We start from the raw sequence: 27793 nt of genomic DNA on the forward strand, positions 1-27793 counted from the left end.
GTCAATTGTACATGGTGGACAAGAGGGCACACTGAAGAGGTGACACCGACCCCCTTGGGGCCTTCTTTCCCTCCCCACACCCGTCTCCTCCACAGACCTGTGAAGCACAAAGCTAACTGGTTTTTAAGATTCCCAGCCATGCCGCCCACCCCCCAAAAATCCACCTGCACCGGCCACCTCTGCCACATTCCCAAGGCCCCAAACCTGTCCTGAGAAGCAAGATAAACAGCAGAAAGTTGTCTACCAACCCATTCAGACTTGGGGAGAGGCTTGGAGGCAGAAATAAAGTGGAATTATACAAGACTTTTAAGGAGTTGCTTTCCTTGCGAATCTAAATTTATGGGTTCAAACTTCACTTGTGAAGCTCTGAAGGAAGTTGCGTGTCAGCTCACAGGCTGAGTCAGGAGGGGAAACAGCCCTCCCACAAGCCCCGCCCCAGCCCACTCCCAAAGGGAAACAGCCCTCCCCCAACCCCCCCAGCCCACTCCCAAAGGGAAACAGCCCTCCCCCAACCCCCCCAGCCCACTCCCAAAGGGAAACAGCCCTCCCCCAACCCCCCCAGCCCACTCCCAAAGGGAAACAGCCCTCCCCCAACCCCCCCAGCCCACTCCCAAAGGGAAACAGCCCTCCCCCAAGCCCCGCCCCAGCCCACTCCCAAAGGGAAACAGCCCTCCCCCAACCCCCTCCCAGCCCACTTCCAAAGGGAAACAGCCCTCCCCCAACCCCCCCAGCCCACTCCCAAAGGGAAACAGCCCTCCCCCCAACTCCCCCAGCCTACTCCCAAAGGGAAACAGCCCTCCCCCCAACTCCCCCCAGCCCCTCCCAAAGATCTTGTGGACTGAAATCCACCACTGAGCACACTCCAGACAGGTCAGGTGAGCTTCCCTGGGACCATATCAGGCATGCAGACCAGAGCCCTTGGGCCCAATTCTCCCTTCCCGAGGTCAAAGAGAGGCTATAGAAATAGGATGCTATCTGATCATACAAAAGAGTAGTTATCAAAATGAACTCCAGGAGATGAAAACAAGAGGGGTTTTTTTCTTTGTTGGCGGTTTTGGTTTTCTTTCCCTTTTGTGCTGGGTGCTCATTGATATGTCTTTGGGAGTCTAAGGGGAGGCGACATGTCCCAGACATGGAGGGACAAAGGGTGAACAACGCAGCAGTGGCACTCACTGGCCACTAGGTTGAAAATGAACTATACAGCTTGTGGGTGGAGAAGGGAGGGAAGCGCTGGAGAGGGCGAGGGAAGGGGTGAAGAAAGGTACTCTTTACCTGACATGTAACCCCTCTTTGCATCCCCTTTATAGTAACAATAAGAATTTAAAAACAAGAAGAAATGGGATGCTAAAGAGCAGGATCAAGCTTCTTTTCTACAGTGTGCAACTCCCACCACCTAGCTGGAAGCTGGCGGTGCTCTTCATTGTTTTCACAGAACTCGACCCTGGAAGAGCACTGTGGGAAAGCAGGGTGGAGACCGGGTGTGGCTGAACTCAGTCAGACTCGGAGCACAATACACAGGAGCGCCAAGGCAGATGCGCTGCCTCCCACGGCACACAGCCGAGCAAGGACGAAAAGCGGAGTCAGGAGTTCCTTGGCGGGGCATACAGTAGGTGCACAATACACGTGTGACTGTCTCTTCAGTCAGCGATGCATGTCCTGAGCCCCAAGAGTAGGTGCTTGCCATTTTTCCTCCTTAACAGGATTCACTTCTAACGCTCAGAAAATCACGGATGACATTGTGATTCTTGCTTGACCTCAATTCATGACATTGAGAACTTGGGTTTTTTGTTTTAAATCTTCTTCTTTTAACAACCAATTTAGGCACATCTTGCAAATCAGGACTTTTTAATGGCTCTTGTGGACTCTGCATCCCTCTTTATAGATGCCTATAAAATAATGTCTCGCCATCCCCGAAAGAAGGAGAAAAGGGCAACATCCGGCATCCCCTGAGACCAACCCGGGCAGTTCCTAAATCCTGTGCCTCTGGGGCCACACCAGTGTCTCCAAGGACATCTCCAAGGGCAGAGAGAGCACAATGGGACTTCCTTCCATGCTGCAAAATGGCTTCCTCGAATGACTGAAATGTGGGGCGCTCCTGTCCCCGGAGAACAGCTCCCCGACTAACTTTCAGAAGCATTTTGCCTTCCTGTCGGGCACAACCAACCCGCAGAAGGGCCAAGACCAGTGCAACGGCTGTCACCACCTGTCATTTAGAAAGTCTCCCTGAGGAAGAGAGCGTGAATCCTTGCAGCCTGAACACTCTGAGAGGAAGAGGGGAAAGATCTACCCCACGCAAACCAGCAAACCTGGAGCCAGGGCGCTCCGCTCTCTCTCTCTCTCTCTCTCTCTCTCTCTCTGAATTGTCACATCGGCTTGCAGAGTTTTTATCACTCATTTTCCCTAGTAGATTTTTTTTTAACTTGGATTTGTTTTTCCTCTGGTACACTACTTCTTTTTGATCAACTACTTCCCATGTTGGTGTTTGCTCCATTTGTTTTGTGTGTTTTCAACAGGGAGGAGAAAGTCATGAGTTTGTCCCCCATGGTGTTAAAAATGCTAACACCAAGGAAAAAGCTTAGTTATTTTCAAAGACATGCTCGTGACTGCTTGGATGTATTTTTAACTAGCCGAGGAAAAAGAACTTAGAAGAAAGTGGCCTTGTGTCACTTACAGACAAAGAAAACAGGGGAAAAAAAGAAAGAAAGAAAAGAAAAAACAACCAAGCTATCCACCCTGAGAAACATCATCACCTCAGTCCTGGTGATGGGCTTCGCAAGAAGGCAGTCATGTGACCAAGAGATTCCCCTGCGTAGCTCAGAGCTCAGTCGATCATGGGAGGGATGTCGAGTAACAGACGCCATCCTTCCAGACTGCTGACACCTGCCCAGCGGAACACAGCCAGCTGCTCCCGCACCCCCACCACCCGGCTCTGTGTCTGTGTTCCATAGCAGCCAAGTGCATAGGCCTTACCCTGCTCCAGCCCCAAAGTGGACCCCAACGTGGACCCGACAACTTTGCCTTTGCCTGGCTCTCACATTCTCCCTGTTTTCTGGAAAGCTATGAAACAAAATCACACAACAAACCCCATGGGTGGACAGGTCATTTCAAGCCACTTTCTCCTCTTATCAGGAAGACAAGAGGGAAAAAACGACTAGTACTATGGAAATAGCCACCACTCTGCAGTAATTCCCTCTTCCTCTTATTGATTACACCTTGTCATCGAAGTTTAAACGTGACAAAAATAGAAAAATGGCAGGAAGGGACAGAGAAGAGAGGGGAGGAAAGAGGAGAAAGGGAAGAAAAAAAGGGAGGAGAGAGGGGGAGAAAGGGAGAAGAGGGGGAGGGGGAGGGGTGAGGAAAAAAGGAGAAGAGAGGAAAGGGGAGGGGAGGGGAAGGGAGAGCAGGGGAGGGGAAGGGAGAAGGCAGAGTCATTATTTGCTGGAGTCTCAGCCTCCCCCCCCCCCCAGGAGCTGCCAAACCAAGGAGGTGTAGAAGGTTCCTCAACATTCCCAATTTTCAGAATTTCAAGCATATGTTCTCAAGGTCATTGCATGGGAAATAAAGACCCCTAAGCATGGTGCTTACAATAATGTATATTATGTTGTAGATATTGTTATAGTGTGTGTGTGTGTGTGTGTGTGTGTGTGTGTGTGTGTGTGTGTGTGTGTGTGTGTGTGTGTGTGTGTGTGTGTGTGTGTGTTGGTCCTGGGCTTGAACTCAGAGTCCGGGCCCTGTCCTTGAGCTTTTTTGCTCAAAGCTGGTACTCTACCACTTGACCTCCACTTCCAGCTCTTTGATGGTTAATGGGAGATAAGATTCTCACAGACTTTCCTGCCCACGCTGGCTTCAAATCATGATCCTCAGATCTCAGCCTCCTGAGTAGCTAGGATTCTAGGCATGAGCCACTCAGAAACAATTCCATCTTTTAATCTATGTGTACATATTATATTATATGTATTCCATATTAATATCACACACACACACACACACACACACACACACACACACACACACACACACACGTGTCCTTCAGTCACTGAGCAATCTTTTCTGAGGCCAAGTGTCAAGTGTGCTGAGCCGAGGCACAACAGAGCAGCAGAGAAGGCAGCATGACCTCCCATGGCCAGACTCCACCTTCCATGGGGACTTACCTTCTCCTTCGGGCCGTCTTTCCATTAGCAGAGTCCCATGCAGCCCTGCCCTGCCTGCGTGGTGCTCACGCAGAACGGGGGTCCCACCCACCCTGGCTTAGGCCAGGGCTGAGAGCTTCTGCATGCTGGTGTTGAAATAGATGCACATTTAGGTACATTTAGATTTAAATTCCCAGAGCCTCCTGCACCTGCACTGATCCAAGTTACATAACCCACCGGGCACTTGGTTAGTTTTGTGGCCGCCTGATGCCACGCCCCCGGGGGGTTCGATGCAGAGGAGGGAGAGAGGGCGTGGAACTCATGATACCAGTAGAAAGTCTTATTAAAATGCAGATTCTGTTTCAGTCTCTCTGAGGTGAGGCTCAACGGCATGTGGTGTTTTGGACCAGCTCCCAAGGCTGTGGGTGATGGAAGTCCTCACTATTGAACATGAAGAGTGCCCATCGACCGCAGGTGCCAGGGCCAGGAGCCTCAGGCCCCACCCCTCGTCACTGGGCCCTGTACTGCATGGGGATTCTTAAGTGATTCTCACACCCCTTCGTCGGAGAGGCCGACATAGAACTTCAGGGTCAATGTCACAAAGAAGTTATTTTCTCCCAGAAAGGCCAGAGGTAGCCAAAACCAAATCGTCCTCATGGTGCTGAAGTATTTCAACCATAGAAAGACAGGCTACTCTTAGAGAAGAAACTGAGGCAGCCCGACCTGTTTAGATAATCAGCTTCCTTCTAGCCCAAGCCTCACCTCCGTCCAAGAGAATCAGTTCAATCGAGAGTTCAGTGTCCTTAGTTGCAAAGCTGTGAACACACACCACCCTCACCTCTCTCTCCTCATGACTTCCCAGGGCCATTAAGTCAATCAGTCTGGGGACCTAGACTGATTCACTACTGCCCAGAAGACAAGGGACGATCAAACACCAGAGGATGGAGAAAGCCCAGGGCCCTGACTCCAAAGACAAGTGGAACCATCCCTGGAGAGTGTCTGCCATTGCTGCTGGTGAAGAGTCTAGCTTTGTTTGATACTTAGGGAGATCTGGAAGGGAACGATGTCACCAATCCTACAGCTCAGTACCCGACACAAAGTCCATGATCCATTACGGGGAGAAGCCAATCAATATTCGTTGAAGGTCTATATCTCAAACTTTAAAGCCATAACTTGTTCAAACGTGGACTTTAAATGAAAGCCTGAAACTATCCGGGTGGCTAGAAGCCAGAAGGCAGAAGGCAAGCAGGGAGAAGCAAAGTTAAAACAATAAACACAAAGAATATCTTTAATGTTATCAGATAAGCAAAGTCTAAGAGAATCTGGGCTAATGGTAAGTCTCCCAAACCAGTGAGATCCTATCACCTCCACTCTGCTTCCTTCTGCTTGGTTTCCCTGGGTTTCTGTGGGGAGGGAACTGCTAACTACAAACAATTGCTTGCATTTGTTCAGTAGATCAAGGACCAGTCAGAGCTCAGAGCTATGTGGGTGAGGAGAGCTGGCATTGATGAATGCGGACAGAACTAACGCAAACACTCGGCCCAATTAGCATTTTTGTGGACCTAGCAATTTCAGAAAACAATTTTCAAGTCATAGAATACACAGGGAGCATGTGGTTCTTTCTCTGGAAATACTTCTGACACTCTCCTGCTACTGCACCCCAATTCAATTTTCTTCCCTTAATCTCCCCTGCATGCTTCCCTGTTGCTTTGACCTGTGTGAGGAATTTCCATTGTTTTAACCATCATAAAATGTGGTGATCACAGTAATAATCACAGCCCTTGGAGATTCTACCCTGTTCCAGGCACTTCCTGCATCTTATTGGATCTTTATAATCAATTATGTCTTGTTTATAAAGGAAATAACTAAAGGTTGGAGAGGAAAATGCACAAGCAAAAAACCTGTCCAAGGTCAGGAAGCTGGCAGATCAAAGTGGTAGAGCTCAGTACTTTCATCCCACATCTGTCCAAAACCCACACTCTTCTGAATGAATCATCTATCTTCTTGCTTTTTCTCTCTCCTTAGTTGTGGCCAGCATGATTGATGTAACTTATCTCCTAGCACCCAGCTAGAGACAAGTACCTGAGCTGTCAACCTCAATTTGGGGGTCCACTGTCACAAGCCAGTCCCACATTTGCTAGTTGTGGCCTGGCCTATTCCAGCAGACTTTCTCCGGAAGCTTCCAAATGGCTCTTGCATTCCAAAATACAAAGACTAGAGCTCAGCACTTAAAGCCAAGATCTTTGATGACATTCTTTTAGGTTCAGGTAAACCAAGAAAAATAAAAATAATCCCTTAAAGATGGCCACAAGCACATTTATAAAAGACATTTTTCTGTAAGGAAATGGAAAAACTTGGAAAAAATTAAGCTATGAAAAGCAAGCCAGACCCAGAAAACATAGGTCACATGGTGTCCCCCATTTGTGGTAACTAGAAGGCACCTATAAATCTACAAGTAAACTCATGAGGTGGTAAGCAAGGGGTTTCAAATGAATTAGCTGAAGTGTCATAGACTCTGTGGAGAGTGCAAACAGTGTAAGTCTTTAAAAAGACTCCATCAAAGCCCAACAAAATAAGTACTAGGAAATGGGTACTTACAAGAGAGGAGGGTGGGGTCAAGGGGAGAGAGTCAGAAAAATAAAGAGGGAAGGGGAGAGAATGCAGGCATGAATTCATTGTATATACCTCTCAACTGAGAAATATAAGGAAAGGGATGGGTCGCCTGTGGGGGTGAGATGTTGAATGGTGACACAGATCAATATGCAGCGTTAAATGGCAAAAAAAAATTTCAATACATAACCAAAATTAAGGCAAGTAGAGAAGGATGGGGTTGGGTGGGGTGAGAATGTTAAAAGGGTTGACATTGATCAAGATGCACTGTATTCATAAGCTGTTTTGATGAATGGCAATCCCATCGTACACCCCTTAAAGATAATACAAATGTTTTTAAAATACACGTCTCCACTAATCTACATTGAGATTTGTCTTCCACCCCTTGCCCTGTCATTGGCAATCCCAATACTCTTGAGCCATTTTGCTAGAAGAATGACTAATAGCCGATCTATTCCAATATGGCTCAGCCTACTGTGATGTGCAGACACAGTGTCTGAATACAGAGACCATACAAAAGCTTCTGGTAGGGCAGGTACATTTAGAGGATCCCACTATCGTTTGGAAGAATGTTGGCTGTCTTCTCTCTCTGTGCAAGAGAAAGTGATTTTGCTTATAAAGCTAAGATCATATAATGAAATCAAGATGACTCGTATTAAAGATCTGTTGGAAACATCTCCAGATCATGCTTTGTGAGGAAAGAGGGGGGGTCTTCCTGGGGGTATCTGAACATTTTTGACTTAGCACTCCCTCACCCTCATGCTGGAAACCCTGTCTGCAGGTGTCTCCTGGAACATCTTCAAGGCTGCTATAGTCTACCAGCAGCAATGCACTGCCCCAAACACTGCTTTAGTTGACTGCAACCAGGAAATGGAGCCACATCTCTAGACAAGACATGTAATAACCATTCCCCCTTAAAAGGCAAAGAGCCTGCAGCCTTCCAGGGTTTTCCCCAGGTATTCAGCTTGAACAGATTGGTCCTTATATCCACCCGAAACTCATTCATATATTTGGCACCTTCATGTTATTTTACAGAATCATTTTAAACTAAGCTTCCTTACAACGAGTTCTCTGAAAGAAGAGTTCACTAAGTCCATTGATTCTCTTTTGGCAAACTTGCAACTCCTGGATTTGGACAGATTAAACACAGTAAAGATTTCCAATACCAATGCAGAGGACATCTCCTGGAAATTCAGTGATTTTTTTAAGTTCCAAGAAAAAAAACAAACCAGATGAGGAAGGAAGGAAGGAAGGAGGGAGGGAGGGAGGGAAGGAAGGAAGGAAGGAGGGAGGGAGGGAGGGAATGAGGGAAAGGGAGAAAGAGGGAGAGAGGGAGGAAGAAGAGGAGGGGAACAGGAAAGGGAAAGAGAAATAGAAAGGGAAAGAGAGAGAGAGAGGGAGGGAGGGAAGGAGAGGAAGGGGAAGAGGGAGGGGAAGGGAAAGGGAAAGAGAAAGGGAAATAAATTGTGTAGAATACATACTTTCAAATCCAAAAGAACAAAGCAATTCAACTAACATATATTAAGCTTTATTCTATAACAGACATAAATAATTTTATGAATTCATGTGACCTATACAAAAGACAAAATAAGATATTGCACTAAATTTGGTTATGGGGATATTTGGACTTCATGTGAGCTAAACAGATAAATACATACAATTTTAGGAGTTAAGGCAAAAACCAGATGATATTTCAAATACAACAGAAGGTTTGAAAAATAAGTATAATTAAAAACAAGGGCATCCCATCTCCAGTTAATAAAGTGGCCATGTCTATGGGAAAAAAATCCCTTCGGTTTTTAATAAAGTGGTTATTATCAATCATGTTAATTAAAGTTGAGCAATAAAGTATAAGATTTCCCACGAAGAAGAGCTGCTCTGCCAAGCTTTGGGGACTGAGCACTTAGATTTCAGTAAGCAACTTTTCCTTGTCAGATTTATGATCTATTTTTTCCTATTAGAAAATATAATTTGGAAAATATGACTCTTTCACATATATAATTAAAATACAACTATGAAGCATTCTTTTTTTTCTTTTCTTTCTTTTTTTGGGGGAGTGGGGTAGGGTATGGCGAGAAGTTATGTCGGTGATATCATAGTCAAGGTAAATTTTTCAGGCAAGCCATTCATGGCCTTATTTGTAGAGAAAACACAATGGCAGTCACTGGGAAACAATTCCTAGGAACCTCAAGAGAACACAGCAAATGAATCCCAAAGGCATAGAAACAACAGGTGTCGTGAGTATTATGAACACAGCACACAGTTCTTTGGCGGTATCACACAAACCCTCGGCTGAAGTCAGAACTTGTGAGTTCTCTAATCCTCCGACCCACTCGCCAGTCTTTTAGTGATAAATAAATAAAAGTCTGCATCTGCAATGAAATTCAGTATTCCCAAGAAAGCAAACTCAGGACCAACCTTGAGACAGCTTTTGATGGATACATTTAAGCATAGAGAGGGACACTGTGCTTTTGAGTTCCAATCCAAAATACATGGAAATGCAAACACACACAAGAATCATCGGTGAAACTTTTGTGTTGGTTCAGACCGGTCAAGAATCCTTAAAGAGAATCCATATTCACCCATGAGAAACCAATAAAAGATATCAATCCAGTGGTGGAAACAAAAAATGATCTTCCAGTAGTAACTCAGCGGTGAGCCGCCCCTCACCTGGACAAGCAAATTTTATAGAGGGAACACCAGAAAGCCAGAGAACGTGGAATACTGCCAGCCTCCAACCAAGTTACCTTTCTCCAGTTTTAGATAAACCTTATCCTCTTTGTCCAGGTAGAGTAGGACTCCATTCGTGGCAGCTTCACGGGTGACATCTTTGTCCCCAGCGAAGGCCGAGATCACTGGTTTCCCATTCAACATCAAGTTCACCTAGAAGAAAAAAAAATCATAACAAAGGTTCAAAAGCTCCCACTAAAATCAAAACACCTACCACGGATAATGACTGTTGCCTAAGATGCCTGACTTAGTAAAATACCTCATATTCAAGAACTATAACCCTGGCTTTCACCCTGAGAGCCAAAGGTGGGATCAGACAGCAAGGCCGCCATATGGACTCCCATAGAAATTTTCTGAACTATGGTAGATGCAGAGAAGAATTCAAATGACATAACTCCTTTGAGTAACTCACAGCCTAACAAAATAAATTTTAAGAAGCTGGTACTTGAGGTGGTGGGGGAGGAGGGCTGTGTAACGGGGAAGGAGGTATGGGGAAGATGTAATGCTGACGTAATATTCCAAGTATATCCTATGAAGCTAGGAAAATTGAGGGTGGGTGGGGTTGGGAGGGATGGGTAAGAGCGATGGAAAGGGCGGCATTGATCAAGATGCATTGTACTCATGTACTGATGTGGTAAATTGGAAACCCTTTGTAGAACTACTTACAGATAATAAAAAAGTATATAAATTTAAATGTTTTTCCTAAAAGTTCCACTGGGGGAAAATGGATGGATAAAAATACCACCCAGAGAGCAATCTGAGCATATGAAAACTGGCTCTCTTTTGGCATGTAAATTAAGCTTGGTATGTGCTCACCTCCATCATCAAGGAGCCATCTTTAGGAGAGTGTGTGGCTCTCCTGTATCCCTGGACCCACACAGGCACAGGTTCTACCAGTGACCCTGGAGGTGTCAGTGTAGGTGTAACTTGAATAACATTGAAAATTATTGGAAATAGTGAGTGGGGTGTGTGTGTGTGTGTGTGTGTGTGTGTGTGTGTGTGTGTGTGTGTGTGTATGTGTGTGTGTGTGTTGATTTATTTATCTGTCTTCCCTGAAAAGAAATCTCTATTAAAAAATAATGATTTAGGCCTGGCGCCCTGTAATCCTAGCTACTCAGGAGTCTGAGATCTGAAGAACTCAGTTTGAAGCCAGCCCAGGCAGGAAAGTCAGTGAGATTCTTATCTCCAATAAACTACTCAGAAAAAGCGGGAAGTGGTACTGTGGCTCAAGTGGTAGAGTGCTAGCCTTGAGCACAAAGAGGCTCAGGGACAGAGCCCAGGTCCTTGGTTCAAGCCTGAGTTCAAGCCCCAGGACCAGCAAAAAATAAATAATAATAATAATAACAATCTCCACTACTATGGGAGATCTTAATGGGGAACATTTTTTGCTAACTCCAATTACTGGTATTTAGCAAAGGTCTTTTTCACAGAAGCAAATTTGTTTCCACAATATTTATTTCCTTTATGTTAAAATTAATGTTAAATAAGTTAAATGTGAGATTTAATGACGAATCTATTCGCTAAGCTATATCAAGTTGACAGGTGAGTGTGTAATCTACCATTTACATGGATACAATATATAACATGAATATTGAGCACCAGAAAAAAAGGTTACCTTAGAATTTCACACTCATGTATTTATATCATTTAATGCTAGCATATTCTGATATTTTAGGTGATTATCTCCATTGTTGCCTTTGAGTGTAAGGTCAAGCCCATTTATCTTAGAAAGCACAAGATACTACATTCTTAGTCATTTCACTACAATTGGTAAGAACTCACTAGCAGCAAGGTAACCAACAATAAACTCAGGGAGAAAGAAGACCAGCACAGGCATTTGGAAACATGCAGTCGATGGCTGCTTTTTCATAGGCTTATTTTGTAACAGTTAACTGCATCTCATCATCTTTATGGTGGTAGAAAAATTGTTTTATTTATTTAGGAGGCACTTGTAAAGCTTGGCTGGCTTTACAAGTTTTTTTTTCTCTTTACAGGGTCAAATAATTTTTGTTCATTAAATAAAATTAAGATCTGCTGGAGAGATTTATGTCACTGAAATTTTGCCACGCCATACTTGTTAAATGTTTAGTGGTTATCAAGGTAATCGCTCCTGCACTTTCTTTTTCTTTATGCTTTATATATGCTTTAACGGGTGTTATAAAAGATGCAACTTGAAAAAGAAGCATTTTAAAAGTGAAGTATAGAGAGGATGGCTATTTGCTTGAAAACATATCTGTGAATAGATACTTAAATGCAGTTCTTTAGGGGTAGAGGCAAAAATGGGTCCAAACACATACCTGGATCGTTTGGCTCTGGTAGACTTTAATTACATGAAAATTGAAACTGTAGATTCCTTTCCTGGGGGCTACAAAGACAGACTCCAAGGTGAAAAAATTACCCACGTTAACTAGGATCTACAAACAAAAAGAAGAAGTAACAGTCAGGTGTAATATTTTCTTTTGTAAGCAAAGTATGCTTGCTTTTCTCCCTTCCTTTCTTCTTTCCTTTTCTTCCTTTCCTCCCTCCCTTCTTCTTTCATTTCCAAAGAACTAGCTAGCCTCAGAACCCACAGAGAGTAAGACATCTCATCCTATTTCTTTCCCCTCTTGAAAGATAAGCTTGTGTGTTGGAAGGTTCTGTCTTCTCCGTGGTATCAGATAAAACAAAGTTACGTATCAAGAGCTGCCCACAACGCTGGGTGTCTCTGGAGCTGCCCAGCTGTCTCGTGAGAGCACGTAGCATCATATAGAAGGCATCTGCCATGTGTTTACATTCCTGCCCCCTACAAGCCTTGGCAATGTCCAGAAGTGACATCACTGAGCCAGCCAATCCACGTCCCCAGGCCCTTCCCAGACATCCCTGGACACAGCACACAGAGGCGCGAGCACCCCCTTCGCCATGTGTCATACTCCATGACAAGAGACAGCGACTGCACAGAGCTGCACGAACGTCTGGCCTGCCCTCAGCCTCTGCCAGGGCTCTTGTTTGTTTTCCATTCCTGTGGCCTCTAAGCCTTAATAATACCACTTTGGCAATGAGTCAGCCCTTGCTGGCTGCCAGAGTGAAGTGTGACTAAGACAGACAGTAAAATAGGTGGCCTTTTCCTGTTCTTCTCTGTACCACACACCGTCCTCCCATCAATCACCTGCTCTTCATTTAAAGTTCAAGGAGCAAAGCGAAATTGGACACTATTTTCAAGAAAGCAACGATGCACTTTCTGTTCCAAGATTTTCTGTTTGGTTCCTCTAGCTATGAAATTAACTCTGAGTTTTACTAAGTGAATTCTTCAGTGGAACTTGCAGCGTTCAATAGGTAAATCCCTTCCTAAGAGAAGGAAAGGGGCAGGGCAAATAAATTAATAAAGTTTCCTGTCACATCTAAGAAATAGATTTATAAGTGGCTTTCCAAAAAAATAAATAACTGCTCCTACAAAGATACAAAGGTATCTTTCCTGTATACAAGTGACAATCTGTTATTGTCTCTTATAAATATTGCCTTCTGGCCACAATTAACACATTTCCATGCCTCTGGCATAATTTCTTCAAGTTACAATATGCCCACCCCCAGCGCCCAGGCAGGGAGATGGAGCTGTTAACCCCTGCATTCAAATTCAGGACCATGCATGAGTGGATTGAGACCCCACCTTCCCCCCACCCCCATGAGCATCTGATTGGGTTTGTTCTCTGACTGACAATAGATAACCTTTCAACAGCTCCTGGCCAGCTGAACAAGAATCCCTAACAGAGAGGTTTTGCAGAGACTTTTTTTCCCCAAGCACATTGACCATCATTTAAGGTACTTCGAAAGGACTTCCTGATTATTCATTCAGACCCGAGTAGCATATTTCCTCCCGATAATGATGACGGCTGATTACTGTTGTCTGTACACATCGCTGAGTGTTGGCTCTACAGAGCAATCCTAGCACTCAGGCACCTCAGGATTTATAAGTAAATGTGTCTGGGGTCTCCCGGAAGCGTGGCTCCTGGCACAGAGCAAACCTTCTCTAAGGGAGGAGAGGATCATTGAAAAGAATGCCCCAGACCAGGGAAAGAGCAAAGCCCACACAGCCCCACCTGTAACTAGTGTATCACAATGCAAACTAGAGGTGGAGCTAGACTTTATTTCCATCTGGGTGGAAGATGCTGAACAACAAACAAAAGAGAAAAAGAAAAAGGAAAGGCCTACTTAATTCATTAAAAATTATGGCTATTCTACACTAAGCCCCAGAGAGACACCCTCTTGTCTGTGGCGGCTGGAGAGCACATTACTTTAGAAAATTAAGTAAAGGGCACTAATGTCACCCCCACACCTTCCCCTGCAGGTCTTCCTGGGGCGCCACAGCTGAACTGTGACTTTAAAAGACTCTGGACCTGCTGGGATTGGGATTCAAACGTTGCGGTCCTTGTCCTTCCTTAGGACCCTGATAAAACTCAGCCAACGTCCTGGGGTTTCTCATCAGGCCAAACCACAGCCAGCCACAGATCAGCAGCCGCAGCTCCTCGGTTCTGCCCCCAACTCCACCCCGTCGGTGGTTCCCAGCAGGTGGCAATGCTCTGACCCGACCACAGCCCAAGGATGGGGTCCAGCCCCTCTCCAGCCCCACCCCCACCCCAGCTTCCCTCCCGGGCTCCGCACAGTGGCCCGATTCGATTCCTTTCCCTCCCTCTTGGGCAACTTTTCTCTGAGTAAGGAGAATGACTCGAAATCCTGCCCGTCCGCCTTGGGGTGCACACGCCGGGACCGTGGGGAGAGAGGGGGTGACTGGTCGCGAACCTGGAAAGCGAGATGTGACCCCCGCCCCGCGCCCCGCTCCGCGACCTCTGAGGCCGTCCCGATCGCAGTGCTGCGCGCACGGGAGACCCCGGATCTCCACACCGCGCTGGGGACCCCGGGTCTCAGCTCCGAGACCCCGAGTTCTCTGTAGAGAGCATCTTCTCCACCCGACCCAACAGCCCCAATATTGATCCGGGGTCCGGACCGCCTCAGTGGCGCCTGGCGTCTGAGCCAAGGGGCCAAGCTGAGATCGCGCTGCGATCGCCGTCGCCGCCGCCGTGTCGCGGATCGGTTTCCCCGCAGCTCGGGCCGACTTGTTGCGGAGAAACTTGTGCCGAGCTCCCGCCGGCCTGGGGGTCCCCACCGCGCCCGCACCTTGCGGGGAAGGCGGGTCCCCGCTGCCCGGCGGGAGGCGGACACGGGAAGTTTCGGGTTTGGGAACATTGGTGACCCCCGACACACACATGTGCGCGCTCACACACACACACACACACACACACACACACACACACACACACACACACACACACAATCAACACCCACAGCGGGAGCCGGCAGCCCGATCTAAGATACCCCGGGACACCCCATCCCACCCCGGGGTCCCTCCCCCCCCCCCCCCGTCCCCTGGGGTCTGACCTGATCGAAGTAGATAATCCGCGTCTTGTTGCTCATCTCCGATGGCTCATGGTTGGTGCTCCGCACCGCGGAAAAGGCCACCTTGGAGTTGGCCGCCCGGACCGAGATGCCCAGTGGGGAGGAAGAGGAGCCCTTGGAGTCCGTGGCCGGGTTCGAGTCGCACACCACCAGGCACTTGCCCTCCAGCACGATGGGCTCCGTGTCGTTCTGCGCCCGGACCCGCAGCGCGGGCAGCGCGAGCACCAGCAGAACGGCAGGCAGCGCGGACAGCGCCCCGCGCGCCCAGCCCATGGCGAGCTCCGTGGGCAGCCGCAGCCGGCTCGGCGCTTCTGCTCGCCCGCCGGCGTCGCCTCGGAGCCCGGGATCCCGGAGCTCGGGGAAAGATGCCGGCGGCTACACCGACAGCAGCGCTGCGGGAACGGTGGCGGCGGCGGCGGCGGCGGCGCGCGCACGGTCGCCGATTCTGGGGCTTGAAGGCAAAGTCTCCCCGGGAGCTGGAGCTGCGTCGCTGGCTCGGTTAGCTTTGTCTTTTAAGGAGCTCATGCAGAACCTCTGCCCTGCCCTCCTGCGCCCGAAAGCCGGCGCTGCCTGCCTGGGGCCCCTGCACCCACCCCGAAGTCGCCAGACACCCCCCCCCTTTCCCACAAGCTCACCTCCGAGGAAAAGGAAATAAACAGATCAATGCGCACCCCAAACCCAAGCACACACACCCCTTAGATGAACCCCGGGGCCTCTCAGGAGGCGGATGTCCGTCCTGTCTGAGGCTCGGTTACCGAGGCTCCTTGGGCTGAGCAGACCGCGAGGCTGTGTTCATGGCCGAGACGCTGGCGACTCCCACTTTTGCTTAGTCAAAAATCCCCCCCCCAAAAAAGCTGGGTGTCACTCCAACGTGGGTTGACAGCCGGCTGGCCGGGCGGGTCCTGGGCGCGCGGGATCCGGTCCGGGCTGGCGGGGCTGGCGGGGGGCTCCTCGCCCGGTCCCTACCCGCAACTTTCTCCTAGCGCAGCCTGGGGAGCGCCAAGCTGGCACGCGCGCTATTTATAGGAGCTCAGCGTCCAGCTGGGGTTGGCTTACAGCTCAACCCGCAGTCCCAGGAAAAGGGGGGAGACGGAGTCCGGTGACCCCAGCAGAGCAGCTCGCGCCTGACGTGGAACGCGCTCCAGAGCCAAGCGGGTCACTGCTGGGTAGATCCGGGGCCACTCAGCCCTTGCGCCACGCGGAGCGAGGGTGCCCAGGGAGACGTCTGCAGCCCCGGCGGTGCCTGCCTGCGCCGGGCTGCTGCTCACCCACTCTTAGTCCAGGCCGATCGGCAAAGGGAGCTGGAGCTCCCCTCGCCCTCCCCAGCGCGAGACTGCGCCGCCGGCACTGCCAGCCCCCCGGGGCGAGGAGGTGGATGGGCAGTGGGAATGCGCGCTTGGAGCTGCCTCAAATCTGGTGAAGCCACTGGCGTCCCGCCGCGCCTGGCCCGAGCGAGCCTGTCCCACACAAGCCTTCCTCCCCAGCCTGGAGAGTTGGGGGGGGGAGGGGGAGAGGAAGCCTGGGGCGGGCCTGGGCTGGGTAGGGGCAGCTGGAGGAGGTGCCCGATTCCTTCCTTCTGCCCAAGGCAAGCTGCACCTCCGTGGCCAAAACCGCAGGGGCGCGCCTTTCCCGATCACACCGCGACCCCACCCCAAGCAAAGCCGGAAAAAGAGGGAGAGTCCATTCAGCTACCATACATCTTCATGAATGGACTCTTTGGGAAAAACAGCAGCTGTGCCGCTGAGCAAACATCTCTCTTCCCTTTTCTGTTACTCCTGGGCCGGCGAGGGGCCTGGCCAAGTCACTTGATTTCTCTGAGAGGACAGCCCTGTCTGTGCGCCCTGAGGCCCCTCGTGGCCTTCCAGGCCTGAGGCCTTTGGGGTCCTTCTCACATCCTCTCTGCCCTCCCACCCTACCTTGGGCCAGAGCACCTCTATCCACAGCTCAGGCCGTGGAAAGGCCTCTGCTGTAACTGCTTATTCGTTGGAAGGCTGTTTACTGAGCCCTGTCCTTGTCCCCAGTCCGTGGGCCTTGCTAGGCCCTCGAGGCCCACCACTGCAGGGCCCGGCCTGAGGCTTCAGTTCCCTCTCCTCCCAACATCCTGCAAGGGGCCTCGATTTCAGGCCATAAGCGCCGCCCTCCGTCCCATCCACCTAGTCCCCTCCACCTTGTCACCAGAGATGGATGCCTGGGGGAGGGGGGGGTCCAACAGGGTGGTGACCATTCTGAGTGACAGATGCTGGGGCCACCCTGTTACAGTGTCGAAAGCTGCTGGGGTAAGCAGATATCAAATAGGTGCACTGGCTGGTGCCTGAAGAACACAGCCAGCCACCAGCTCCCTCACCCTTAGCTCCACCTCATCCTGTTCGGACTTCTCCCCGAACCTTCTCTGTGTTGTAGGACTCCTTTTATTTGACTTCATTTACTCTGGGGTTTGAGTTTAGGTTCCCCTTTGCACGGCAGGCATTCTACCGCATGAATCACACCTCTAGCCTTTTTTGGCTTTGGTATCTTTTTTTTAGATACATTATCACTTTTTGCCTCAGATGGCCTGGACAGTGATTCTCCTATTTATGCTGTAGCTGAGAGGTCAGACATGCATCTGTCACTGAGATGGAGGTGTCAGGAATATGTTTTGCCCCTTCTAGCCTTGAACCACGATCCCTTTGTCTCAGTCTCTCTTTTCTTTTCTCTCTCTTTCTTACTTTCTTTCTTTCTTGGTCTTTAGAGGTGAAGCAAGGCTTCATTTCACTTCTCTGCACTAGAACTCAACTCTAAAATAAAACAGAATTTGAACCCATCTTGTATGGCAAAGGGAATCCAGTGCTCAGTAAATTGAATAACTGCCTGTCCACCATTCCATAAAGAAACCAAGCTTCAGGCTAGCCAAGATAGTTAGGATCCAAGAGCAATTTTCTGCCTCAGGAAGAGATCCTCAAGAAGGTAAAGATGGACACTCAAGGTATCCAGATTTGAGGGTCTTGCCTGTGGCTGGGTGAAGGAAGATTCCATGTGGCATGTAGCAGAGACCACCACAAGCCAGGCAGATGGTGGAAAAGCAAGAGTCAGTGAGCCTTGAGGCTCAAGTCAAAAAGATAAAGGTTGACTGGCTTGCTTAGTTCACCCTCTCCTCTCTTGGGCGACGGCTACCAAATCCAAGAAAAGGTTCTGTTTCAAATGCTTGTAATTCCGCATAGCTGAAGCTCTTGAATGAAGTTCCAGCACCAGGCAGATTTGTCAGCTCTCTGCAGTGAATGAAGAAAGGGCTCGATTATTTTCTTTTAATTTCTCTCTTCTCAAGTCTCTTAATCTCTAGGTCTCATCTGAAAGAAGCATGGAACAGAAGCAGATAGATTCTCCGGAGTAGGAATTACACAGTAGTCAAGACCAGCTCATCAAAGTCCTCATCACAGCAACACGGGATGGAGAAAAGCATGGGAATCGAAACTGTGGCAGTGGTTGGAAACACAGAAGCACTCAGAGCCAGACAGAGGTATCTTAGCACCTGACATCCTAGCCATCCTGCAACCAGAGGGTCCTAAACCATCTTAATTTTCCTGATTGTGGTGGTTTTGTTTGGAGCTGGAGAAAGACAATAGCTATGTCTCTCCTCACCAGCACACTCAGTGAGCTTTGGTCTGCAGCGAGCAAGAATCTGCCAGCACAGCTTCTTACACTGACTGTCTTGCACCGTGGTGTGCCATTCGACTGCTGAAATAGGAGTATTTTCCTACAGCGTGGCCAGAAAACAAAAGCCAACCACATAATCTGGTGCTCAGGGAAGAAGCAGCGCTCTTTCAACTCCAAAAGGAAAACTGGCTGTGGTTGGGCTCCCTGAGGGCCAGCATGGCGCCCCCAAGAGGAGAACGCCCAAAAGAATTTCAAGAGCAAGTTTGACCCTAGGCGACTTTTCCTTGGCTCCTTCTCTTTGGACACTAAGCCTGCAATATGGTACTTGCTCTTCTGTTTGGTTTGGGGGAACCTCGGTTGCTGATAATTTGGTTACCACCACTCTGGTGATTTTCAGGTCAGCCTCTGAGAGGCAGCAGCCACGGATTCTCAGCTGGGAGCTGCAGGGCCAGATCTGATGGCCTGTCTAAAACTCTTCCCAGAGATCACATGGGAAAGGTTGAAACAAAAATGCACAGTGTTTCCAACATGGCCTGAATGATTCATTTGTCAGTTTATGACATGACTTTGGTTGAGATGTCTTGGACTTACACATTCATCGTTGAATTGAAACCCTTTTGTACAACTCTTTAAAGATAACTTTAAAATAATTTTTTTAAAGAATTAAAGTTTTGGTAGAGGAAAGCAACAGACTTTGCTTCACAGATCTGTGTGTGTGTGTGTGTGTGTGTGTGTGTGTGTGTGTGTGTGTGTGTGTGTGTGTGTGTGTGTGTGTGTGTGTGTTCCTGTACTGGAACTTGAACTCTGAGCCTGGGAACTGCCCCTTCAGTTTTCCACTCAAGGCTGGTATTCTACCATGTGAGCCACAGCTCTACTTCTGGCTTCTTGCTGGGTAATTAGAAATAAGAATCTCATGGATTTTACCACCTGGGCTGGCTTCAAACCATAATCCTCAGATCTTAATCATCTGAGTAGCAAGGATGACAGGTGTGAACAACTGGTGCCCGGCAACATAGACTTTTTAATAATCTATTCTCCAAGTTGGAGAATAGATACATCACACATATACATACATCTACACACATAAGGCAATGTGTACTAAAATGTAGCATATTAAATGTATACATGATTTGAAGATGAGTGCTTAAATCTTTTTCTGGCCTCCTCGTAGTATTCTTTGCTCCTCAAGAGCATTCCTCTTGTTTTTTGACTAAAACTATCTTCTCCACTACAATGTAATCTCCACAGGGGGCAGAGATGAGCTGATATTCATTCACTTGCTATTATAGAATCCCCAGAAGAGTTACTGGCACATAGTACAAGCACATTGAATGTGTGTCGAAATACTGAATAATTGTGGTGGCACAGATTGTAACTTTGGCTACATTTTCTGGGTGTATTTCAACTGTAACTCAAGAACACTTTAAAAGTTAACTTACATTTTCTCTAATTCTCACTAATTATTTATGATATGTAATAAGCTAGACTTATTTTACTTGAAAATTTAATATGTTTCTAGGGGGAAAAAAAAAGACTGTAAGTGCTCTTCCCTCCCCCCTCTCCCCGGGTACCTATTTCCACAGCTGTTCCTTGTTCACATATTCCTCATGCTGGGTTATGAGTACCTCAGTTTTATGCAAGCTATCAGCTCAGCTTCTTTCTTATTAACCACTGGGGTTCTGAGAATAACTCTTCTTCACTAGGTTATGCACTCAAGGAAATAAGTGTTACCCCATGTTGTCCTTACCTGCTCACTGAGTTCCTGCATGGTTTCAGAGGCAAATCCAAGATGGCGGACTATCATAACTGAAATCCCTGGGCATCTAGCTGCTTCAGCTGTCCAAGAGACTCCTGACTGACAAGCAATGTGCCAATAAACTGGACTTTCTTGGCCATCTGTCTGTTGGCTAAATAACTCATCTTGAATGGACCAACTCATCACTTAGGCAGCCTGGTGTTTTGAAGATTGATTGAGCTGAACCACTTCTGGTGTAAGGCCAATATTTCCTGCTTGCATATTTTTTTAATTAAGGTGAAGAGTTTTATAGGGCTTTTTTATGTGGGTTTTTACAAAGTCTTCATAAGGAAAAAAATAGAGGAAATAGGTGGACTGGAGGTTAGGATTTTTAAGACTTGAGTCATTTTTTATTGCCACCTTTTGTTGGCAGTGTTTCATTATGTCTCTTTTCTCCCTATTTTTTTCTTTTCTAACACTCTTTATATTATTTTTCCAAAGTTCCTTGTCTTACACACCATTCCAACAATATTTAACCAGAACCAAGAAAGGGCAAATGCACATGTTTTCAGGTTGACACCTGCTGTTTTTGTTATCCAATAACAGAAATTCTTTATTAAGTCTGGGGACTCTTGCTCCTTATGAAGAAGAACCATGTGCCACTAAAGAGGCTTCCCCTCTAGCTGCTAATTTTCTAGCTTCCTTTGCAGCTAGGGGACACTCATGGGACCCCCAAGCTCTCCAAATCACCACAGTCATCTCAGAGTTGAAATGAGACATCTTAGAGGAAGCAAACTTGCCAAGAAATGTTCCAATCTTGGGAAGGTGGCAGCAGGTCAGGAAGTCTGGGGCAGCAAATTACATCATCAAGTTCCCTGAGTGGAAAGGCAGGTACAGGTGGCTGTGAGATGTAGATTCAACAGCCAATCCATCCTGCCTTGCTGGTATGTGTAGTGCCATGGCATGAACTGGGATGTCCATTATTCAGTGGGGTCTAGGAAGGTGGCTCAGTGGTAGAGTGCTTGCCTTGCATGCATAAAGACCTGGGTTCAATTCCTCAGCACCACATAAGCTGAAAGTGGTGCTGTGGCTCAAGTGGTAGAGTGCTAGTCTTGAACTGAAGAGCTGAGGGACAGCATCCAGGCCCAGAGTTGGGTCCCACAACCGACCAAAAGCATAATAAATAAATATTCAGTGGAGAATATGTTCAATATACTTTCTTGAAATTTGTGAGAGTCGGTTTCTATTGCTTCCAAATTGGGAGACCAGAAGAAAATAGCAAAATAGACAGGGCACCCAGGCCTCACTTCCTGACAGTAGCTGCTGTCAAACTGAACAATGTGATTCCAGGAATGCCAGATTTTTTTGACTTTCAAGAGGAAGATAAATGCAGAACTCTTTGGTGAACTCTCCACTTGAAATGTTAGCAACTAGTTCATGTGAGCTACTCAAAGCATGGCTGTGAGCTCTATGTAGCTTCAGCAGTCTTGAGTGACCTCTTCAAGGCTTGGTTTTACTTTTAGGGAGCATTTCATGATAGTTTTAGTAGAGCGCTTTCTTTGTGGTAACATTCTTCTGTCCCAACTTGAACCCTGAAATGACATTGTTATGTCATGACCTTACTAGAAAATTATAGGGGACCACGATGATCTGATTGGAAATTATCTTAAGTTCATGGCACACCACTCTAACTGTTCATTTACCTTCCCGGTCAAAGCCTCAGCCAATGGAAATGCAGACCATCAGACAGAGCCTTTGCACCCAAGTCATGGCCTGATTTTGCCAGCTTTCCAAGTCTTGCTCTCTTCTCTACACAGGCCTTGATCTGTCTCACAAATCAGTCTCAGGATGCTACATGGCATGAACAGAGCCAGCTTCTCAGACATAGTTGTAAAGGAGACTGGAAAAGATGGGCCTCACACTTTCAGCCAAGACTCATGAATGTTCCTCAGGACACTGTCCCCAAATATAGAATGATGCATGTTTTTCACTGGAGGCCAAAAGATCTCCCACACATTGCATTTTCCTGGCTCTTCTTTCTAGCACTCTCCTTCAGAGATGTGATTTTCATCCTCAATCCTCATTTCCTCTTTGCCTCTTCATTAATGTAGGAAGAAGCAGTATGCACTCAAAACAGACCACGATTTCTGAAAAATTAGAGTACAACTAAATATTACATGGTGAAAGTGCACTTCTATTTAATCTTTTTTTTTCAAGATTCTACATCTTGTCAGCTTAGAAGTATACTTACCAATGGTTCACAAAGTAAACCCTTTATAGGGATAAACAAGAAAGGATTTTTTTTAAAAAAATCTAAGCTGAGAGATCTCTGGAAAAGGTTAGAATCCTTTAAAAACATTCTGGGCAACTTCAATGCTCAACCTGGTGTAGACAGGTTTTAATTCTGGAGATGGGAAGAGGGCTTCTTGGGCAACGCAGAGGGTACATAGCTGCTAGATACCTTGTTTGCACCGTTCTATTGGGAAGCATCTCCCAAACCTTCAGTCTCATTTTTGACATGGACATAAGCTTCATAATACCCTCCTCCAGCTCCCAGAAACAGGCATCGACTCTCACCCAGGCCACCATAATGCCCTTGTCCTCTTACGGTTGTTGATCTGGGGATGAGCTCATCACCCAAGGAAAACAAGACTTGTTCCAATAGAATTTTATATTGATAGGCAAGAAAGACCAGACCCTGCCTCTGCCTTTAGAGTTGGGCATTTGCAAGGGCAGAAACTGAAATCCATCGATCATCTTTTGCTTTGGCAGCAGAACTAAAAGGAGGATATCTAGGAAAAAGAAGGGGAGGTAAGAAAGGGCCAGTGATGGAAGTTTTCTTACACTGTCTTTGCCCACTCCTACATGGAGCCTCTTCCACAAGTGAAAATTGCCAGAAGAGAGCCCATGCATCTGGTTCATGTTTGAAGAGGTTCAAGTTGGATTGCTGCCTTCTTATAACAAAAACCTCTGTAGTTAATAGGATTAACTCCTGTTTTGCATAGAAAACAGGAAAGAATGGGAGCAAATGAATGTTCTGCATCTTGGTAAGGTTGGACAGCACAAAATATCCATTTGCCTGATCAGGCTTCACATTCTCAGCTCTAACCAATAACGTATCTTGACTAAGTTTATAAGAAAGTATAAAGGAGGAAGTGTTGAGCATGGGTGGCTGACACCTGTAATCCTGGCTTCTGGGGCTGGGGGGGAGGTGGCGGGGGAGATCTGAGATCTGAGGCTACTGGTTCAAAGGTGGCTGGAGCAAGAAAATCCATGAAACTCTTCTCTCCAATTAACCACCCAAAAGCTGCAAGTGGAGGTATGTCTCAAGTGTTAGAGCATCATTCCGAAGCAAAAGAAAAAACTCCAAGCCCTGAGTTCAAACCTCAGTGCCAGAACAACAACAACAAAAGAAAACATTAATTAAGAAGATAGCCTGGCTCAATACAATGACATAAAAAGATTCTACAGGCTCAAAATGACCTTTGCCAAACAACTAACTGGGGAACTTTAGACAGAAGGAGCTGGGAACAAATGCCCTTAACAAGAACAATTTAAAAATGACACAAAATAAATAATAACAAAGCTAGCCAGTGACTTTATTTCCCAAGTTGTTGGCCCCAAAATGAAAAGTAGCTCCTTACTGCCTTAGTGACACCTTGAGGCAGACTCAGAAAGGAAGCAAAGCCACCCACATGGAAGGGGTGGCAGGATGTCACACAAGGCCTAATGAGTCTTTTCCAAAGCCACCAATTCAGGCTCTCCAGAGTCTCCTTGATAACAAGCCAGTGCCAGGATGGTGTGCAATTAATGATGGTGTGTAGCTTGCCAAAGCCCCATCAGAATGTCCTCTCAAAAATTCAGGTTCACATTGCTATGGAAACACTGTCATATCAAACAGAGAGGAGAGAAACAATATTGCAGGAGTTAGTCTCAAGTTGTTTATGAACTGTTGGGTCTGCATGCGTGTGAGCAAATGTGTGCATACACACACCTGCTTGTGCATGCACACATGTGCACGCGCGCGCGCGCACACACACACACACACACACACACACACACACACACACACACACATCCTGAAGGAAGCTAGCAGATGCCCTTCCTTCTGGTTACAGATTTACACCAAAGGGAACTGGTGGCAAATCTCTTCATAAAAGAGGATCTACAGAAGCCATTTTTTCTTTGGTCCAGGCAAAGGGCGGAGTCATGTTTGACTATCCCTAAAGAAAATTATTCCAAAGTTTCTGGCTCTTTTAGTCTCCTCTCCTGGTCTCCTGTTTTTTTGTTTGTTTGTTTTGTTTGGGGGGGGGGGGTCCTGTCGTGGGTCCTGAACTCTGGGCCTGGGCGCTGTCCCTCGCTCCTCAGCTCAAGGCTAGCGCTCTACCACCTGAGCCACAGTGCCACTTCCAGCTTTTTTCTTTTTGCTTAGGTGGTGCTGAGGAATCGAACCCAGGGCCTCAGGCATGCAAGGCAAGTGCTCTACCACTGAGCCACCTTCCCAGCCCCTCTCCTGGGTTTTTTAGACTCCCTTCACCACCTTGAACTTCCCCTTCCTCTTTCGATCTTGAAGTCCCCTTCCCTTGATTTCTCTTTGGCCTGAGAGTTGTGAAGTTGTAACTTTGTTAGTAACAAACAAGGCATTGGTGTGATATGTCCACCCCAGTACCTACTGTTTGGCAGAAACACAGCACCTCTGCTTTATCTCAAAGTGGGAACCAGCAGTTCTTCTGACAACCTCCTAGAATTTTCCTAGACATCTGACACCTTCGTTTCTGCCCTGTGTCACCACCATCAGTCTGGTCCAGGCCACCATCACCACCCATGGATAACTGAGGTACTTTTTGCCCTTCTCCCCTCCCCGAATCCAGTGGTCCTCCTGTTTCTAGTTTCCTCGTTGATGCCAGATGACATCTGATTCAAAGCTAACCCTGTCACTTCCCGGGTGAAAGTGTTCCGTGCATTGTCCATTTCCTTTAAGATCGAACCCAGACTCTTCCCTGTCCCTCGGTGCCGCTCAGCCTCTCCCACCTCAGCTCACGCCTGGCTCTCTGCTCTCCACATCACAGTCACAGAAGCCAAATAGGACCCTTTGCTTTCAACCTCGACCATCCTCACTGCGGGCTCATTATGCCTGGACTCTTCTGCCTGAAGTAACCCTCCCCACCTCACCTCTATGCCTCCTGCGTCTCCCCAACACGTCCTCAGGCCACTTCCTTGTGGCACCCCACCCCTTCTCTAGTCAGCCGTATCTCCCATGGCCTAGGTTTGTTCACGGTCACAATCACCATTGACCAGTGTATTGTGCTTACTGACGATCTGCAAACTCCATAAGACTGCACGTGGCATTCTCTCTCCTGCTCAGGAGGACAGTTTCTGCACTCAGCACAGTGCCTCACCCAAAGCAGAAATTCAATTATTGTTTTTTGTTGAATGAATGGATGAATTGGCTACTAGATTCTGGAAACTGGCATCCAGACTCTAAGTTCCCTGAGGGAAGAAGTCCCTTGGTCCCTCAATCTGTGGTGCTGTGTAGCACATTGCACAAGTGTCCGTCTGCATGGCAGCAAATGTCCTCAACCAGGTCCTCCTTAGCCAAATGCAAATGTCTCTTAAATTCTAACTAAAGATTATGCAAGCTTCCGCCTTCAAGGCGTGGGCAAAGGAAACAAGGAGACAGGAAGAGTTATCTTAGGAGATGGACTTTAAGCAGAGAGCGCAACAGGAAATACATTATCCAAGGCAGCCAGAGGACTCCTGCCCCGAAGGACCAGAACTTCACCTTCACAGGGATGTGAAGGTCATAGCAAAAGGACCACAGGCACAATGTCAATACAAGATCAGGTGTCCTCTCACTAAACAGGAAATAGAGGCAGCCATTTGTGAACAGGAAAAAGCTTTGCAACAAGAGCTTCAGAGTTGAACCCACGTGGGGGTCGGGTCAGTGTTTATGTAACTCGCCCAGTGGGCTTCGCAGACATTAAATGATGTCCAAAGGAGTTGCATTAAGCTGGACTTCACTTGCTAATTTTTCATTTCTTTACCCAGAATTTCTCTTTCCTCTTCAAAAGACCCAGGTCCACGGCACACAGCAATGCTGCCACGCTGTGCATTCTAACTCAGGTCCACGTGGCTTCTTAGGTCTTTCCACTGGCCCAGGTACAGCCTCCCCTCATTCACATCTGAATCACAAACCACAAGGAGAAGCTCAGCATTCAACCCAGGGAATAAGGAAGTCCAAGCCTCACGATTATTCCATGCAGGTGTAAGAGTTGTATCAGATAAAGGATATTCAGATCGTTTCATGCATTTCAACGCGCTCTACAAATGTCTTTGTATGTCCCAAGGCTATGAATTATTCAGTATCAAACTCCCACGTGCTTAGAGGAGAAGGAAGTATGGACTTTCCTGTCTTCTCTTGGCGGTTCTTCTGTGGATGATCAGGAATACTAGAAAGGTTTTTCTGTTTCCTGTCTCTGAGTGTCTGTCCTATGGGAAGTGGGTTGAAGAACAAGCTTTCATAGCTGTATAATCGCAACTTGAAAAGCCCAAAGCTATGGCAACTGACAGCCAAAACCACTGGAGCTGATGAAATATGGCGCCTCCCTTACCATGGCCACAGTGGCTGGTCCATCCCGGTCCATCCTCATCCATCTGGGTCCCTCTTCATAGTATGAAGGAGGAGATAGGACCTTGTTCTTGTAGTTCTATGTGTAGCCATGAATAAGCCTTGCCCCACATGGCTCTGGTCCCCAACCTTGACTATTATCCACCTGTTCTTTCTGTCCTGACACAATCTAGTCCCTCCAAGACACAGGTCCAAAAGGGCTCCAGTAGCATCTGTACACTTTCTCCACAGAGACCTGCCCTCTACATGGGCTAGGTCAATGTTGCCATCTGTGAAATCCTCCTCCCTAAAGTGAACTTTATTTAAAGGTCTTTTGTTCTCATCTGCCACTCATTCTGAGTCAAGGCCACACAGACACACAGGAAGTGTTGCAATGATTTTGGATCATGAGGAAAGGGGCCAAATGGACAAATTCTCTATCCATATCCCCTTAGGCTCTGGGCCTTACGTAAGCCGCTCACATATTCCCTTACAAGCTTCTAGGTCGCAATACCTGAAGAGCAAAAGCCCACACACCCAGAGATCCCTCACACAGTGGCTCCAGGCTTCTTTCTTAGCCATGAAATGAAGCTTCACCTGCTCTTTTTCAGGATGTAAACAAAGGGAACTCCTAAGGAGAAGTGAGAGTTCAGGGACTGGGGGAGGAGGGGGAAGCTATTCTTCACTTTAACAGTGAACTCTCCAACTTTACAGAGAAATAATGTCCCATGTCTACCTGATACTTTATTGTGTGTGATATTAATGCTCTGACGTTAATGCTAGGGTGATATGTAATGAACATTGAATGACTAATGAGGAGATGGCACACCACACCAATGTGGTTTGTGGGCCGTGCAATTCTTTGTAGAACACCCATTTGTTCGAGTCTTCTAGTTCCCATCGCCCTCTGTTTATCCAGCAGCT

The 27793-nt window shown here is 47.4% G+C and overlaps 1 protein-coding gene across 1 annotated transcript; it reads right to left on the reverse strand.

The window, feature by feature from the left end:
* Positions 1-8252: 8252 nt before the first annotated feature.
* Positions 8253-15478, reverse strand: Cbln4 (cerebellin 4 precursor). Its single transcript, XM_069990134.1, has 3 exons — positions 14880-15478; positions 11768-11884; positions 8253-9623 (listed from the first exon to the last, which is right to left on the reverse strand). Exons 1-3 carry the CDS (start codon positions 15168-15170, stop codon positions 9426-9428), a joined length of 606 nt encoding a protein of 201 aa, XP_069846235.1. The 5' UTR covers positions 15171-15478; the 3' UTR covers positions 8253-9425.
* Between the last annotated feature and the right edge of the window lie 12315 nt (positions 15479-27793).

This window comes from Dipodomys merriami, unplaced genomic scaffold (assembly GCF_024711535.1).
Source record: "Dipodomys merriami isolate MVZ:Mamm:240054 unplaced genomic scaffold, mDipMer1.0.p SCAF_39, whole genome shotgun sequence".
NCBI lineage: Eukaryota > Metazoa > Chordata > Mammalia > Rodentia > Heteromyidae > Dipodomys > Dipodomys merriami.